The sequence below is a fragment of the Amphiura filiformis genome, chromosome 11 (genome assembly GCF_039555335.1).
Source record: "Amphiura filiformis chromosome 11, Afil_fr2py, whole genome shotgun sequence".
NCBI classification, from domain to species: domain Eukaryota; kingdom Metazoa; phylum Echinodermata; class Ophiuroidea; order Amphilepidida; family Amphiuridae; genus Amphiura; species Amphiura filiformis.
The window spans coordinates 25,189,470-25,208,689 of NC_092638.1; the positions used below are offsets into that span (position 1 = coordinate 25,189,470).

At 37.5% G+C, this 19,220-nt stretch overlaps 1 protein-coding gene and 1 long non-coding RNA gene across 3 annotated transcripts in view; one reads left to right on the forward strand and one right to left on the reverse strand.

Moving 5' to 3' along the window:
• Positions 1-8,033: 8,033 nt before the first annotated feature.
• Positions 8,034-19,216, forward strand: LOC140164622 (protein chibby homolog 1-like). 2 transcript variants are annotated; one of them, XM_072187957.1, is made up of 5 exons: positions 8,034-8,148; positions 13,431-13,663; positions 15,587-15,702; positions 16,631-17,872; positions 18,246-19,216. In XM_072187957.1, the coding sequence occupies exons 2-4, from the start codon at positions 13,474-13,476 to the stop codon at positions 16,724-16,726; spliced, it is 402 nt and encodes a 133-aa protein (XP_072044058.1). In that variant the 5' UTR covers positions 8,034-8,148; positions 13,431-13,473; the 3' UTR covers positions 16,727-17,872; positions 18,246-19,216. The 2 variants fall into 2 exon arrangements, with proteins under 2 accessions (XP_072044058.1, XP_072044059.1); XM_072187958.1 differs by having other exon boundaries at positions 8,035-8,141.
• The window catches only part of LOC140164625 (uncharacterized), a 288,651-nt gene continuing 287,747 nt past the window's right edge, over positions 18,317-19,220 (reverse strand). Inside the window, exon 4 of the long non-coding RNA XR_011860547.1 lies at positions 18,317-18,514. This is a non-coding gene — a long non-coding RNA (uncharacterized lncRNA). The remainder of the gene's footprint in view (positions 18,515-19,220) is intronic.

Consider the following 19,220-nt stretch of genomic DNA (forward strand, 5'->3'; position numbering starts at 1 on the left):
GATTTGACAAGGGAGGTCTCAGCCCCCACCCCTCCCCCCATCTCCCCTCTTATCTCCCCTCTAGCTGCGGCCATGAGGCCTTTTGTTAAAAAAAAATGATATAGTTTTAGTAAATTAATTATTTCTAATCCTCGAAAAGCTACAGAGTGCCTCTTATTGTAATGCATAGATAAAGGATGTTATGAACAGATATGCCGAATCCTACTGTTGCCACAAAATGAAAATGCTGCTATGTGTGTATCATGTTGAAAATAGGTCAAGAAATGTCACACTTTTAACTAACATTCCACGACAATAACAATGTACACTTTACAGTGTGGTCCAAAAACAACTTTACCCAATTTCATAGGTTGATTTCTCACAGTTTAAAAAATCTGTTTCAATTTTTTTCTGTATTACCTAGGTAACAAAACATCTTCTTAGATGGTGCAATCCTATCCTTATTTGAATTGTTTTATCAAAACGAACAATTTGCTTAATCAGCAAGCTCCCTTTGGCCAGTGGTTAAGGCACAGGTCCCGTAAACCTAAGGTCGTGGGTTCGATCCCGGCCGGTATCACCTTTTCTACCTGGTAAAAAATTATGTTTATATATGAGCATTCTCATGGCTTATTATATTCAGCGGAACGAAACGGAACGGAACGAAACGGAACGAAACGAAACGGAACGGAACGAAATGAAGTTCTCACGGCTATTGGACATTATGCAGATTGTCACAGCTCATCTTGTGATACCAGTTGTTCCTCACTCCCATCACGGGTGCAATGAGTCCGCATTGTTGATTAAGAAACACATTTCTCACGGCTATTTCTGAATGAATTATGAATTGATTTTGATTGCAAATTATGCAGATAGTCACAGCGGATGTTTTGATACCCATTTCAAAGTTGTCATTCATTCCTAGCAGGTGCAGTGAGCCCGTTCCACTGATTATCACTTTTTGCCAAAAGTGATAATCAACGGAACGAAGTTCTCACGGCTACTTCTGAATGAATTATGAATTGATTTTGATTGCAAATTATGCAGATAGTCACAGCGGATGTTTTGATACCCATTTCAAAGTTGTCATTCATTCCTAGCAGGTGCAGTGAGCCCGTTCCGTTGATTATCACTTTTGGCAAAAAGTGATAATCAGTGGAACGGGCTCACTGCACCTGCTAGGAACGAATGACAACTTTGAAATGGGTATCAAAACATCCGCTGTGACTATCTGCATAATTTGCAATCAAAATCAATTCATAATTCATTCAGAAATAGCCGTGAGAAATGTGTTTCTTAATCAACAATGTGGACTCATTGCACCCGTGATGGGAGTGAGGAACAACTGGTATCACAAGATGAGCTGTGACAATCTGCATAATGTCCAATAGCCGTGAGAACTTCCATTTCATTCCGTTCCGTTTCGTTCCGTTTCGTTTCGTTTCGTTTCGTTTCGTTTCGTTTCGTTTCGTTTCGTTCCGTTCCGTTTCGTTCCGCTGAATATAATAAGCCATTTTCATCAAAATGACCAGAAACTCAAGTTTAATATTTGACATGTCAATTAATTGTCAGCTTAAAAAATTAATAGGATTCTTGTCAAAAATGATCCAACTTATCAAATAGGCCTATGACCAAAAAAAAGAAATCAAATTAGAATAATTCTTGCCAGAGGGGACATAACAGAATCTTGTCAAAGTAAAATGGATGATCTTGTCAAGTAATAAGGTCAACATCTTATTAATTTGAATACTTGTTGAAATAAAACGGACATTATAATAAGATTGTTTTTTGTTGTTGTTGGCATCGGTCAGTCTTCGCAGTAGCGTTGTCTGAGGTGGTTGAAAAAGCATCGTCTTGTGTGGCTGAATAGACCAATGGCAGATTTTATTGCAGACCTGACATATGAAGACTGGTGCATCTGGTAGGGTTGGTTTGAATGTGCCTCACTGACTGGCTTTGCGCCTTGCTCGTTTGTCATCATCATCAGCAGCATTCTGGATGAGGTCTTCTCCCCTTTTCAGGCCATCAGAGAGATGTTGCTTCCAAGTTTTTCCGATCCCGACACTACCAATAGATTCCCAGTTGACCCAGTTCATGTCAAGTGCTTATCCTTGAAGCGGAGTAGCGATCGACCTTATCTTCTGTGTCCTGATGACAGTTCCGTAGAGGAGATCCTTGGGAATGCGACCATCTTCCATTCGACTCACATGTCCTAGCCTTTGAAGGCGACGTTGACATAGTAGCAATGATGGGATACCCGCATTGATGGGATACCCGCCTTGGGCATGACTTCATTGTTTGTGACCTTGTGTTTCCAGGAGATTTCAAGAATGCGGCGTAGACATCTCAAGTGAAATACTTGCAGCTTCCGTTCTTCTAGGTCGTCCATGATTCACTACCATAGAGGAGCGTGCTGATTACACATGTCTTGTAGACCTCCATTTTTATTGTATTGGTGAGCTGTTCTCCCATACTTTCTTAGATAACCTGGAGAGAGTAGAGACCTCCTTGCTGATCCTTTTGTTGAGCTCATCATCCAGAGATAGATCATTGTCTGTGGCAGTAGAGCCTATAGGTAGGTGAATTGATGAACTACCTCAAGTTGCTGATCACTGATAATGTGGATTGATGGTGGAGCTATTATCCCATGGCGATATTGGTCCGATGGTGGCCCGATGTATGTTCAATAATGGCCCAATATCATTTGCTCATGGGCCCAAGATTGGGCTTGGACCAAATATTGGGCCTATATTGGACCAACTTAGGCTGCCACTGTGCTGCCAATATAAATAAATAAAATAAAAAATCAGTTACTGTAGCTCAACTTCAGAGTGGGCAGCTATCGCAGCATCATCAGCAAATAGCATGTCTCTAATCAGTACTTCCCTTATTTTGGTCTTGGCCTTCAGACGTGTAATGTTAAAGAGTTTACCGTCAGATCGTGAGTGACGATACACTCCTCTGTGGATGACTTGAAGGCGTGCTTGAGTAGTTGGAAAGAAAATGCCAAACAGTGTTGGTGCGAGTACGCAGCCTTGCTTTACTCCACTTTTGACACCAAATTCTTCAGACATTGAGCCATCAAACTGGACTGTATCATCATCCCATCATGGAAAGAACGAGTTATGCTGACTAGTTTGGGTGGACAGCCAATCTGAGGAAGCATCTTGAATATACCATCCCTGCTAACAAGAACAAACGCCTTGGTCAAATCAATGAATGCCAGGTAAAGGGGTTGTTGCTGCTCTCTGCATTTTTCTTGCAGTTGCCGTAGCGAGACGATCATGTCAATTGTTGATCTCTTGGAGCGGAACCCGCACTGTGATTGTTGGTTCACATCAAAATCACAAATGACCTATTCCAATTGAGGAAATATGATGGAAAGAGCCACCAAATGTCCATTTAGGGAGTGGTAAAATCCAAATTTTTCACCAAATTTGAGCTGTTTTTTGTTTTGTTTTGGGGTTTTTTTTGTCACATACATGCGCATATTTGTGGGGCTTTGGGGGGCGTGAGCAGGGCGGCAAAAAAGGAGGGGCGTTGGAAGAAGGAGCGGTAAAAAAGAATCATTAAACAAAAAATGGGTGTAGAAATTATGAAAAATGTTTTAAAAATGTGAACAATACATACAATTTTGGGCTTTTAGCTAGCGAATGCCTATAACCCCCCCCCTTTTTTTTTTTTGCTCTTCACTTTTTCAAACCACCGATAAAATGGGTCAACCTTTTCGGGATGTTGATGAAGCGGGCGTCAAAGTTTATCTTTTCCGCAGCCCCCCGTTTAGGATCGGCCGCGGAACGCCACTGAAATAGGCCTAGGTCTAAATTTCAGAAAATGCAAACGTATGGATGCCATTAATTTCAGCTGGCCACCCAGTACATTATTTTCCCTAATCGCCCACCCAATAAATTATCCTTATTTACCTCCCTACTTGCCCCCCCTCAACCTGCCAAAATTGTTTGTCCCTTCCCTACCGACCTGCCAAAAATCCCCCCCCATTCCCTGCTAAACTATCTTGGCCCCCACCTATAGTGCACCACCCCGGGGTAGGCCTATGATCGTAAAAATGATCAAAATTCAAATCTTGGTACCTTTGTCATTACCCACAGTCATTGCCATAGATGTACTAACATAGCCTGTTAGTGGTTCAGCCGAAAGCCGTGTAGGCCTACTTTTTAAAAAATATAGCTACATGTATTTGAACGAGGCTTCAATTTCGTCAATCAATACTGGTCCATTACGATGACATTTCGGTTCAGCGGTTCTAAGAACTTGGAAACTTTTCTGATGAGCGTTTTGATCTTGTTCCTCTTTTAGACTTATTTTTTACCAAATCTGTGGATTTTAAACACGTTACCATGGCACAGCGTCATCATCCCTATATCTTCATGTCAAAAATTGCCGTGATAGTACGGCGAATCCTCTCGTTTTTCAATAGCTACGCATGGCGATTTTGTTCGAGATAGGCCGAGCGACTCAGGCTAAACATCATACGACTTATCATATGAGATACCACCAAGTTTCTATTATTACGATTTGCGTACATGCTCTAGTACCACATGTAGTGTTGCTATTACAAGGAAATTCGATTTGTTTTCGGGTAAAACCCAGGTTTTGTTTTTAATACACTAACTTGAAATTAAATACACTAATTAGCGGCTATTGTTGTTGGCTCTGGAAATATTTTTACTGCATTTTATGCGTAACAATTTTTAAATCGCAGGTTGAAATTGTGATATATTTCATTTTGAGAATTACAATTATATAAAGGAACATTTAGCCCATTCACCTAAGATCCAGGTGTTGTATAGAATATATTCAATCACAAGTCTATGTCACAATGCATATGTAAACTTTCTTTATCCATGTCAACATTAGAATATTGATCACCAATGGAGTATGGAGCTGTATGAAAAAAATATTTATAATATAGGGTGTTGACATTGTGCATGGCATCAGAAGGTAGCGAAAATATATGTTTCACTTTTTTTAAAACTATATATGTATAGCTTTTATCAACCTTGCACCTGCAAAGTTTCAGGTTCGAATTCCTAAAAATAATGGAGTTAGACTCATTTTTTACCAAATCTGTGGATTTTAAACACGTTACCATGGCAACAGAAGAGAGCGAAAATATATGTTTCACTTTATTTTACTATATATGGTTAGCTTTTATCAACCTTGACACACCTACAAAGTTTCAGGTTCGAATTTCTAAAAATAACGGAGTTAGACTAATTTTTTACCAACTCTGTGGATTTTAAACACGTTACCATGGCAACAGGAAATCATGAAAACATGTGTTTCACTTTATTCTACTGTTTATGGTTAGATTTTATCAACCTTGACATATTTGCAAAGTTTCAGGTTCGAGTTTCTTAAAATAACGAAGTTATGACACATTTTTACCAAATCTGTGGATTTTAAACACGTTACCATGGCAACAGGAAATCACGAAAACACGTGTTTCACTTTATTCTACTGTTTATGGTTAGATTTTATTAACCTTGACATATTTGCAAAGTTTCAGGTTCGAGGTTCTAAAAATAACGGTGTTAGACTCATTTTTACCAAATCTGTGGATTTTAAACACGTTACCATGGCAACAGAAGATAGCGAAAATATATGTTTCACTTTATTTTACTATATGGTTAGCTTTTATCAACCTTGAAACACCTGCAAAGTTTCAGGTTCGAGTTTCTTAAAATAACGACGTTAGACTCATTTTTTACCAAATCTGTGGATTTTAAACACGTTACCATGGCAACAGAAGATAGCGAAAATATATGTTTCACTATATTTTACTATATATGGTTAGCTTTTATCAAGCTTGCCACACCTGCAAAGTCTCAGGTTCGAGGTTCTAAAAATAACGGAGTTAGACTCATTTTTTACCAAATCTGTGGATTTTAAACATGTTACCATGACAACAGAAGATAGTGAAAATATAAGATTCACTTTATGTTACTTTATATGGTAAGTTTTATCAACCTTGATATATCTGCAAAGTTTCAGATCCAAGATTAAAAAATAACGGAGTTAGACTTATTTAAAACCTTTTTTCCCATGGTTTTTCATCAAAATCACAAAAATCATGTTTTTTTGACGTTTTAGCTAAGATTTTGGTCACGTGACTTGTAAATGAGAATTGGTATGCCCAAATATGGCATCATTGTTGTGTTAGCTTTCCAAATAACCACATCAAGCAGGCCACCTAATGTATGCAAACAGCAGACAACATGATGCACACTTTTGGTGGTCCGCTTGATTTCCAATACTAGCAGTCCACCACATATTGACATCTAGTGTCACACCAGATGTCAACATCTGGTTGTCAACTGGATGTGCCTAAACCGGAGTGACACCGGATGTCACATCCAGTGGACCACCAGTGGGCATCCAGTGGGCATCTGGATGCGCGAAACGCCTGTGTATTTTGCACGTAAAGTCTATGGAAAGCTATTTTGTGGCATGTACCCTTTAAGGAGCAATTCCATGCGTTTTCCGCGCGTCTTTATCTATTTAAAATGCACGCGAAGAAAAGAGGAGGGACATCAACAAGCGCGTTCATGGACGCCGCCAGGTTTTTCGCTGTATGTGCGTTTGCCGCGAATAGGCCTGCTTTTATTTCCAATTTAATAAAAGTTCCGATTTTGGTAGAAGTTTGAAACCTTTTGATATGAATAAAGAAGAGTTTCAAAATATTAAAAGCATTGTTTATTGGTGTTTAAATTAAAAAGAAGTTTGTCAATTTCATTGTTATTTTTTTTTTTTTTTTTTTGTCATTTAAACTCAAGTTTTGGCCTTCAATTTTAATAAAATTACATAAAATATTAGATTTAAGATATTTAAGTTTCTAGTTTGCTTTATTTATACCACTGTGCAGTATTTTAAATTGTTATAACATTCAAAGTTTAATTTATATTAATATTTAATTTCAAATAGCCATTCATTACATTTGCTTTTTGGACAAAACGGGTTAAAAGTGACGCTGAAGGGGGGGTAGGCCTACTTGATTGACATTTCTTGTCTTTTTAAATATTCTGCAGGTACTGAGAATGTTTTAATTTTGAAGTTATGCACTTGTAAAAGATGTTTAAAGAACGTTTACTCTTAACATCAATTAATATCTTCATGAAAATAGCAAATCAGCAACCATTGTGCATTCATGTGCATCAAAATGACGAAAATGGCAATTGTCGGCTATCATGCTTGTGCTTGAAATCGACATCCTGTCTAAAGTATGAAAGAAAATAACCCAAAATTTCTTACAATTAATTCAAAATGTAGTGAAAAAGATAACAAAATCATTTTCAAGGCCTAAAAACGATGTTTTAGCCTCTTCAAGGGTGCATGCCACTAAATCCGCGTGTGAAGCGGTTTCCGGTAAAAGTTTATCACGACTATAGTCCCAACTTTGCATAAAAATGTGCAAAATCGGTACAATATTAACAATTTTAGTGTTGCAAATCGTGTTTTGCTAGAACTTGTGAATGTGATCTCTACTAATTTGAACAGAAAACGCGAAAATTTGAGTGATGTTTACGATGATGAGCGCATGAACACACGAGGTCAAAACGCGGTTAGCAGTCGGACGTAAACAAGGGAAAATCGGTTCTTTTTATATAGCGCTATTTTTCTCAAAAAGTAGACCTAAAATATGGTGTCATTTTCAGATATGTTATGCAGAATTTTGTTCTGATTAAGATGATATCAAATATATATTTCAAAGTAAGACGTAACTCGACTTATAGCCTAAAACGTGACCCCTATTTTGCACGTAAAGTCTATGGAAAGCTATTTTGTGGCATGTACCCTTGAGTGAGTGTTGACATTTCTTGTTTGCATTTGTTTTACGTAGAACAAAATAGTAACCAGTAATTTCGGTTTTATATCATCTACTTTGTAGCTCTACAAAATCCAAGATAAATCAGTATAAAATACTATTATATTCTGTGTTTTGTGTGCATGGTATTAATTTATATCAAAACTTTGTTCTGAGAAAGAAATTGTAAATTACTTCAGCTTACTAAAACGAATGCAAAAGAGTTATTACCGCAGTAAACAAATTTCTGATTTCTGAGCGATCTGGAAAAAATCAGAAGGACTTCGATTTGAAATTAATTTTTTAAGTGTAGGAAGGTGTCAATGATTTAAAACAGGTAATAGGTAAGTTCTTTGTCAATGTTTTTACAGTGTTCTTCAATCAATATCAATATGGTGTGATATTTTATATTCGAGGATTAATGTAAGCTTATAAATTCAGTGCAAAATTCTACAGTCTACTCTTGTCTTGTCTTGTCATTATATCAGTCCGAATGGCGATCCTGACTTTTAGACCACCCGCGCTATATAGGGCTAAAATATTACTATTTTATCAAGGTTTAATATTCTAACAAGCTTAAACTAAAAGTTTCATCTAAGGAGTCAAGCTTTAAACTATTTAGCAAAAATATCCAACAAGCTAAAAACGATTTTTACCCGTTTTTTAACAAGCTAAAACCAATTTTTGAAAAGAAGCTTAAAACGTCAATTTTTTCATCGTAAAAATCATCTAAAAAAATCTTAAAAAATACAGTGACCTACCTAATATTACTAATCTATGTTTCCGATGATATCCAAGAAGCTAAAATATTGTGAAAACGGGCAGGGCTTTGAGTAATGAGGAAATTTCGGGTAAAATGTATCACGCTTTTTCGAGAAATTAAGCCATTTTGAATAAACAATGTCAATGCAGAATTGCGTCACTCAGTAAAACGATGTCAAACGCGCTTGAAAATGCATGATACGCTAGCGTAAATTTTACCGTCAAAAACGAGCGTACATCAAGCGCTTGTGCTACGCTGAAAACTTCGAGCTGGCGTCACCGGTTTTGTTACCAGCTCTTTTACGCCAAAAATAGCTATAAAACGTGAATTTTGGAACAAAATAAAGCTTGTTCGATGGAATAAAAGGTATGTCTGTACAGTTGAGAACATGTTTAACCTTGTTGCAAAAGTTTAATATGATAAATTTGCAATTTGTACCTTATATAGCTCGGGTGGTCTAAAAGTCAGGATCGCCGTCCGAATAATCAGACCCAGAACAAAATATTAATTTCTGGCATGATCGTGTTCTGGGTCTGAACTGTTTCCATTCGAAATCTTGATGCCAAATTGGACAAAAGAAGCACATGGACCTACTTCACAGTTTGTTAATCCCCTATTCATGTTACGTGAATCGCTCTATATTGTGTAGGTATCCTAGGTGAATTCAAATTTGCCATCAAACTGCATCATTTCATATATCAAATTAAAGCCCTTGAGTAAACTAAGCCAAAACTGATAACCTTTTTTTCATAGCACTTTCCGTAGCAAAGTTACATCTTGTCAAAGATTGACTTTCATCAAAAAGATTCAGCTAGCAAAATTCCCCAAAACGGCATTTCGGGGGGGTGTTTCTAGATCTTAGTCTCATGGCGATGGCACCTTTTTTAATGGAACTGCTATCAAAATCCTCTAAAATTCCATGTGCGACTTGATTATCACCATAAAAAATCATATATTTGGGTCAAGTGAAGTATAGAAAACATATTTATGTAGGTTTCCTTCACCCACCTATTCTCGAAAAAAATTCAAATTTCTATGTAAATATGCATTGTGTTGGGGCCCGGTCTCGGCGAATTCAGCTGACTAGTAAATGTGTTAACTAAGGTTTGCCTAGGTTACCTATATTGTGGACCATCCTTTTCATTTGATACTTGAGTATTTGGACAAGCGGAACAGTTTTGACAGGCCCTTTGTCTATCTCCTCCTTGTTTGTAAACAAACGAGGAGGTCGAAATTGTCCTCCTCTGCGCAGGGGTAGCATTAAGACCCGAAAGTCGGGCGTTGTTTTCCTGTGTTTTTCACTCCCGAGCTTGCAGAAAATCCAAATACATGGCCGGGGTGAAAATTTAAACCCGGGGCCCGGGTGAAAAATATTTTGCAGTGTAGTCAGGGGTAGGAGTAAGGTCCAAAAGGGGTAGGAGTAAGGTCCAGGGGTAGGAGTATGGTCCGGGAGTTCACCCCCGAGCTTGCACATTCCCAATATATGGAGGGTGAAAAATTAATATTTTTTAAATTTAGGGGTCATTCACCCCGATCGGGGTTAACGCTACCCCTGCCTCTGCGAATACGAAAGGCAGCGTAATAGTACGGCACTATCTTGTCATGACAGCCATGACACTGACAGCAGCTCAGCAGAGCTCTATACTATTCAGCAAATTACGGTACTCAAGTTCAACGGTGTGCGTCTGCTCTGTCAGATTATCACGTAAAAAGAACTAGGTCACACGATTAATCAATCAATCAATCCTGGACATCAGTTGCACCACTTTATCTTTAAAATACTGTACCATGATTGTGTTGTGCAACTGTAAGTACTATAGCTAAAATAAAAAGTTTCTCGATCATGAGAGTATGAATGTACTGCGTGCACTGCGTAATGTCGCAAGTTTAGTGGAATGACACGATAGCGCGATCGATTGTGCACGAACGCCGCAGGAAATGCAGCACTACCCAAAGCGTGTTAGCCCGAGGTACTCACACCTCCGTCACTACGATTTCCACTCTCCTTCTCCGTACGAAGGTCTGAGACTCCTGAGCCTATCTGGTCCGACCAGGGTACACATAAAATACCACTTTTTCTCATAAATACAATACAATACAATACAATACATAGAGCATTTGCGCCATTTCCATTATAAGGCTCAGAGCGCTTACAAATTAAAATACCTTAATACTACAACTTAAAACTACATTAAAACTACATTAAAAATACCACTTCCTACCATTCCTCATGTGAAGATGAGACTTAAACAAAACATATTTGGTGCATGTTCGTAAATTTTGAGCACATTTGAGGATGTAAAAGACCAGACTTGTTTTTAATTCTTCCTATAAATAGATGCCGTCAGTGTGACGTCATCACCGCGACGTGAGTTCACAGTGCCCCGTTTTTACGTACGTAGGGCATTCATGGCCCTAAGGAACAGGGCCATGATGTTTCGGGCTAAAAGCGTGTGTACTATGTGGTAGGCGTTGTACGCCGACGCAATTGTCATTGTGTGCCTATTGAGCTCTCATGATCGAGAAACTATTATTTTAGTGATTTACGCTCGCGTATCAAGCATTTTCCAGTGCATTTGATAGTATTTCACTGCATGACGCAATTCAGCATTTATTCAAGATGGCAAATTTCTCGAAAAACATGATGTATTTTTCTTTAAAAAATTCCCGTCACAAATTTTTTGCCACTTTCCACTCGTCTGATCATCTTTTTATGTGACGGAAGTGATGCTGATTTTATGAAGGTATGTTTCTTGCTTTTCCGATCATTTTCAATTGTTTTTGAGACAAAACTTCCTACATGTAGTAGAATAGCCGTTGTCACTTGTTTTCCAAAAGTTGTTTAACCTTGTTTTTTACCCCATAATTTCCCTCATTTATCGAAGCCCTGCCTTCCTTCCAAAACCTTGACTTCAAGAAGTTCAAAGTGTTTGGCAACTGTGTAACCTTGATGCAAAAGTAAACCTTGATGCAAAGGTAATAATTTAGTCCCTATAGCGAGGGTGGTCTAAAGGAAAAGATCACCCTAGACACAATGAATAAAAGTTCCACAGACGAAACAATATTATAATAATAATATTTTATAAATGTATTTGAGAGATTGGCTACAGAGTCCGATACCCTGATTTTCGTCATTTCTTTGAGCGTGGCCGGTATGAATAAACTTGTGACTTTTACTAGATGAATTGACTGGTTTTAATGATTAAAAAAGCATCGTTATTTTGCTGATAAATTTAGTGACAAAGATATACTTGGTAAACTTGACGGATGAATATTGGGTATGCTTGACATTGCAGACAAGTTGACGCTGGATAGCACAATACAATATTGTTTGATATCTACATGTAATGATATGCATTTTTTCTTTTTCAATAAACTCAATGCACCACACAATCAACAACCTAATTAACAACTTCTATAAATTATGCGATTCTGATCCGGACATTCATATGTATGTACTCTAATGATCCTAAAGTTTGGGACTACTGTAGCATGCTACCACATATATCTCAGGCATGAGAATTTTCAGTTTAAAAACTGAATTCAGTTTTTTTTATAGTCAAAATTTCCGCAACTTTATTTAATTTCAGCCTGTTTTTGGTACTTTTTGCCCAATTTCACGCGCATTTTCAGTTTTTTCAGTTTTTTTAAGGAAAGTGCAGTCTCATGCCTGATATCTAGACCATAATCTGTAGGCCAGGGCTAGTGCCGTACTATTACGCCGACTTGCATATTCGGCGAGGAGGACGATTTCGACCTCCTGGTTTGTTTACAAACAGAGAGGTAGACAAAAGACCGTCCCGCTTGTCCAAACACTCCAAGTATCAGAAGGATGGTCCACAATAGCGTGATTCACGTAACATGAATAGGGATTAAAAAGCTGTCACATAGAACCACGTGCTTCTATTGTCCAATTTGCCATCAAGATTTCATATGGAAACAGTTCAGACCCAGTACAGGATCATGTCAGAAATTAATATTTTGTTCTGGGTCTGATTATTCGGACTAGGCCAGGGCGACTTCTGTTGCAGTATGACCACTGGTACATTTAACATGTACATGTAGGCTTGGTGATGGAGTGACCTAGCTCGAGATACTCTAGCTAAAATACAGGTTTACATTTACCATCTTACATTATCTTGCTGTATTTCAGCTAGAGCTCCAAACGACAAGCTTCCGGTTTTTTGGAGAACAATACTGTTACGTAAGATGAAGAAGAAACCCGCCTCGAGCCCGCCCTACTCATTATTTCATTGTACTTATTGTAATTGTAATTTGCCTCCACACATTACGTAATCAACACAAAGCTTTTGTGAGGATTAGTGAGTGGATAAGAAATTGACAGTGGAGGATACGAAGGACAAGCCGATTGTTAGTTGTCAATCATGAATTGCCGCAACGTATTAATATTTTACTGCATGGCATTCCGCAAACACCAAGACAAATTATGCCGTATTTTTCCCAAGATCATCTCATATGAAGTAAGCTGAATGCGATCTGTACTTTTGTAACATTCCGATCGCTTTTGATCACCTATTATCGGCGAATTTGCTTGAAAACACGTGAGTTCATGTTGTGTAAACATAATTAGCATAGACACAAATGAAATTACGATGCAATACAATGCAATTTGAATGCGCAGCAGATCTATAGAAATAACGTTGCCCGGTTTTATGCAGAATTAGACCCTGTCTGGAGTGACCAGGGCCATAGCTGAAAAGGGAATAAGATATGATAGATATCATAGACATCAGGTCTGAAAGTATTTGAGCAAGTCTAGTTTTGGGTTAGGGTTGTTTTCTTGGAATTCCTCTTTAGAGTGAGAGTGCTAAAAGATCTTTCTATTATTCTTTCTTTTTGTAGTGGATTATTCTTGTAGCAATCACATACTCAACAAGACTTCAACATGCCACTTCTAGGCAGTAAATTCAGCACCAAGAAGACACCACCAAGACGCTCAACCTCCTTAAATAATTTGAATAGATTGGAGAGCTCGATCAGAGATGAAGAATATGGCTTGAATTTTGGACAGCCTAAAGTCAAATTAGGTGGACAGGAGTTGAGATTTGACACAGAAAATGGGGTATGGATAACAGGTAAGGAGGTCAGCTTGGTATTCAGTAGGGAAAAGTCTATATAGGCCACTTGACATCATTGTTTACCAACAAGTCTATAAAATATTTGAAAAGTTGTGAATTTTTACACCAACGCTAACTTTTGAAAATCACATCACACTAGAGGGATTTTGATTTGATTCGGCCAGAGAAGATATCTTACACTTCCCATAATGCATTTTCCCATTTTAATTTTTTGTACTAAGTTTCTATCTGGTGCAAATGGGTCGATAGTGGCAAATGTACCTCAATGAACCGAGCCCATCCAAATCTTGCAAAATATGTTTATTTCTTGACTATCGACCCATGTTTAGCCAGTCTGTTCTCAAAATGAAAACAAAGGGAACCTGTACAAAGTGTCATTTGATGACTGGGGTGATGCATCATGTGACAGGATTCCGAGATGGGTAAGATATATCTTCTCTGTAATTCAACTGACCTAAACAGAGAAGTTGGTGTTGGTATAAAAATTGCAATCTCTCAACTGCATGTATTAGCCATGTGTGGCCCTCTATGGCAATTTGGTAAAATGCTGTGACTCAAGCGTCAGTGTCTTAGGCAAAAAAAATTTAATTGTTTGCATGTAAATTTGTCTCTAATAAACGCCCCTTACAAAAAAACTTAGTAAACCAGGTAAAAAATAAGTGCCCACCCAAAATGACTTTGTTAAGCCCCCTGGGCGCTTATTGGAATGAATACTGTAAAACATGTGACTTTGACAAAAAGTCAGAACAAAATCTTCAGAAAAATAATTGAGTTTGGCCTAAATTCTAGTATTAAAATGCCTAACTCACCATTTGTCACATGTCAAAATTGCCTAATACACCCCAAAATCTCCTTTATGATTGATCAATGTCAATGGCATTATTACAGCAGGTGCACATGCTATTAGAGACATGATTGAGGCAAAAAGCTCAATTTGGCTGAAAAATGGGTTACCATGTAAGGGTGAAGTCACAGGGGTGCAAATTGTGATTTCTTCCTCAGGAGCAAGGTTTATAGGCTCAAGATTTCCTCAATCATACCATGCATAAAATAGCTTTATTCTGCACTTCAAAAGATGAGAATGTTAACATAGAGTTTATTTTTAGAACGACTCTATGTTAAGTGTTCGAGTTTCCAAAAAAGGCTTTATGATGACAATGTGCGAATTTGGTATTTTACACTAGTTTGGGGTCAATGTTGGTGGGACAGAGACTTCTTTCCCCTTTTATTTTCCTTTACCCCCCCATTTCTTCTTTCATATATTGTCAGAGGGAGCACAACTTGTTCAGTGCTGTATGATTCTTCTTTTTAAATTTCCTCAATATTTTCCAGTTTGTCCTCTTCTCAGTGGCATTAGTATTGATACACTAAATTCACTTTTGTTCCCATAAAATCCTCATTGCTGCCTCTATAAATTTCCTCAGATATGATTGCCGCCTCTCTGTAAATTTCCTCAGATATGTGCCCTGTTTCCACCTGCCTTCATCCAACTTCTTTTTTCCGTGTAAATTACATTGAATACCTGATGAATTGTAAATTTTCTCATATCCCATTTCCATATTCTAACACCAACAGTCCCCTCTTTTTTGTTCTTATTTCTTTGCACAACCAGTGTCTTTAAAGATTTCCTCTCTTCCATTCAGTAGCTTCACTTCCTCACAGCCGTCCCCTATTATATTGTACCTCATTTCTCTTCTTTTTCTTTCTCTTTTCCCCCTCCCCTTTTCTTTTTTCTTTTCTCTCTCTCTCTCTCCCTTTTCTTCTCTTTCTTTTTTCTTCCCATGGCATTATTTCCTCAATTTTAACTCTCATTTCCTAGGAGCGGTGCTCCGCTCCCACACAATTTGCATCCCTGGGTGAAGATATTCCTCATACCAACAATACACAACCTTTTTATATTGTGTGTCCTTCTTTCTTCAGACTCATCATCTGGTGGAGTTAGCCAACGAGAATTCATCAAGTTAAGGAAACAGAATCAGTCCTTGCAAGAAGAAAACAACTTACTTAAGCTAAAGATGGAAGTATTACTGGATATGGTAAGTTATCTTATGAAAGTTCTTTAAATAAAAAGTGGTCAGCCCAACAAACAACAAATTTAAGGATTTTTCTTGAAATATTGTACATGATCCAAGCTATATCTCCTAGATATATGGACAAATATGCACGGTAAATTAAATTCAAGAAGAAAAGGAACTGTAAATTTATTTTTGGAGGCTTTTTAAATTTGCTGTTCTGAAATGAAGTGCCAAAAGTCAGAAAATAAAAACCTCCCAAGTGAGATGATTAGTTTATGAACAAAATTTTATTTCATGAATTGTGTTTGCTCATGTAACCTGGCAAAATGCAAAACACTTGATTTGACTCTAGTATCTTAAATCAAATGACCTTTGGAAGTTTGGATCTGCAGGCTCACACTGCTAGAGTAGGGACATACACTCATCCCCATTAACTTAGCATCACACTGAGGCATCATCAAGATTGATTATCCTATATTCATACATACTCACTATATAACGTCGCGCGTGATTGGTCGAGAGCCGGGCATAAACAGCGTTTATGCCGGTGGCCCGGATGTGCGATCTCGGGGTAAAGAAAACGAAGGAAATTCATTGTTTTTTATGATGTTCCTTGTTATATTTTGTTATTATTTTGATGAAATAAGAATCACAAAATGTTCTGGTATGTATGAACGGGCTTCATTCATATATTTTCGTGACTAAACGGTTGTTTATGCCCTCAGGCCGGCCCCTCGGGCATAAACAACCGTTTAGTCATGAAAATATATGAATGAACCCCTAATTTACAATAAGACTTGTGCTCATACTGCGTCAGTTATGGGCCAGGCACTCTAGAGCTCTGTTCCCATCTTACTTCAACATTGTAAAGATCATCCGAAACTAATGTTCTAACAATAAAATTTGAGCATTTTGAAATGAATCTCTTATCTTTCTCCCTTTCTTGTAGCTTGCTGAAACTACTGCAGAAAAACATCTCCTAGAAAAAGACATGGGTGATTACGCTGGAGGGAGATCATCAAGCAGGAGTAATCATCGCAGGTGACCAACCCGCAACCTGCCACATAGACTAAAATAATCTCGACTAAACTTTGCTCAGGTTATTTACAAGGTTCATCTAGTCAAGATTTTACAAAGTAATTTGAATAACTTGACAAATGTGTATGTACTGCAGTTACAGACAACTTGCATTGGTGAATGACATCAGAAGTATAGTTTTGAATCTTTGCGAGAATGGATTTGCCAATTCTAACCTGAATTCCATCAGACTCAGTTGAAACTTGATATCAGGAAATTTCACACGCAGTTGGAATACCTATCTAGACGAATTTCTTTCATACAAGTGAAAATTATATCCAGAAAGTTTTTGTATCTTGCTCATAAAGGAAAAGCTGAAAGTGACCATGACAAGGTGAATATATAGCCATTATTCAAGGTCTAAAGACTGAATTTTCTTTCATTTGGGGGATTTTGTGCTATATAAATATACATGGATTGATTTTAATGCTAAAATTTGTCCCAAAAGTTCAAACTTATAAGAAAATTTTACAAAAACTCATTTTCTGTGAGTCAAAATGCTAAAATACCACCAAAGTTAAAATATGAGAATCCTCCCCCCTCCCCGGACTACATGTTAATTGTGCACATAAAGCTAGTTTCATCTTTGCTCTTTGACCCCATAAAATCAACTCCACTTCTATTTGAGAACACGGATATCAAAATTTGCTAATACATTGTATATGCATTGATAGGTTAAAATTTAAGAGGTAATTCAGAGAGTATTATCAAAATCCGTAGGAGCATGCTCCCTGAAAGAAAACCAAAAATAAGAGAAATTAGCAAAAATTTCTCAAATCATATGTAACATGTGTTATAATTTCATTTTGGTTCACCTCAAGTTTGGTAGTGAGTAGTGACGTCAATGTTCTTTCGCGGTTGCAGCGCAAGCGTGCCGACAAACCGCCCCTGTACTTGTGTGTTTTTGGAGGTCTGCCAACGGGTGAATTAAGTCATTCAGTGGAATGCAAAATATGGCACAAACAGTAACTATTTTGTTCTGGTATATAGGGCTATTTTAGTTGAAATCCATTCACCCCAGTGAAAGGCGGTCATCTCTCACAAACGTGGAGTCGGCCATTTAGGTAACCCCATTTGAAATTCACACTCTGTGTGTAGACTGTAGAAGGTTAAAGTCATAATGTACGATCTTATAATATGAATTTGGTTAATTTTTTTCAAACCTGATTTTTTGGCATATTTGTAATGTTTACACATGTCACAACTTGCACCTAAATGGAATCAGCCAAATTTGTTGTGTTTGTAGGTAAACAGAGCAAAGTTCGACATAAAGTCATAATTCAAGAAATTATGACTTTATGTCCGCCCATAGAACTGCGTGTTAAACGGACAAAATAACAAGCAGTGTTTCTTTCATGTTACCTCGTTATTTCAGCTCAAAATGGACAGAAACCATTCCCGATCATTATTACTTGTATTATTTCAGCATTTTGAGTATATAATGACAAATTTAAAATTTGAAAGAAATCGTACATTAAGCCTTTAAGGTCATGTCGATAGGGGTGTATGGATTTCAACTGGCATAGCCCAATTTCAGAAATAACAAGCTAGCTTTAGGGGGGATTAAGGGTGATTTGGCCAGAATTTTTAAATTCTGGCCAAAAATTGGCCAAATTCTGGATTAGTTAAAACTAATATCCCCTGTGAAATATAAAAACCGCAGAAGAATTAAGGTACCGATATGTTCACCCCTGTATATATCCTAAACAAAGATGTGAAAATTAAAACAAGCAGCCAGTACCTGTACCCTTTAGCTCTGATTTAAGACCTCATTTGTTGGAATTTGGTTGATAATTAAAGAAACGGCGATCTAAAACCAAGACAGTAGTTTTAATGTGCTAATCAATGAAAAGCACAGCGCTAGTTCTCTTGTTCGAGAACGCTTTATGTACATATTAATATGGGATGCAATGGTGCAAACTGTAACTTTTGAGGTTGGGTTTCTGGATCATTGTGTCTTTATTTCTTGAACAATTTCAACAAATGTCTTAAATCCGAGCTAAAAGCTGCAGCTATCATGACTATTGGCTGCTGGTTCTAATTACTACTACTAGTAGTATGACATATCCGTCTTCATTTTAAGGATATACATGGGTAAAAAAATAACTGGTAGTGTACCATAATTATTTTGCGGTCAGTATGTCAATATTAGCAGAGGTATCATACATGGGTTACTTTTTGTCACGTTTGTTCAAAATAGCTTTCATAATCAAACATAATTTTGAGACCTTGGCCAAAGATGTGTCATTGGGCAGGAAAAACCTATGTGCTTGTGGCCCATGAACATGTTTAAAACAAAATTGCCAATAGGTTACATAGGAGGTTTTGCTTTTTACATGTTTAGGGGCCAATATAGGAGGTTTTTCCTGCCCAACGATAGAGCTTCCTTTGTAACATCCAAAAGTACTCCACTGTTTATGATTGTATGTATGTTTGTACGTATGTAAATAAAGATAATTCAA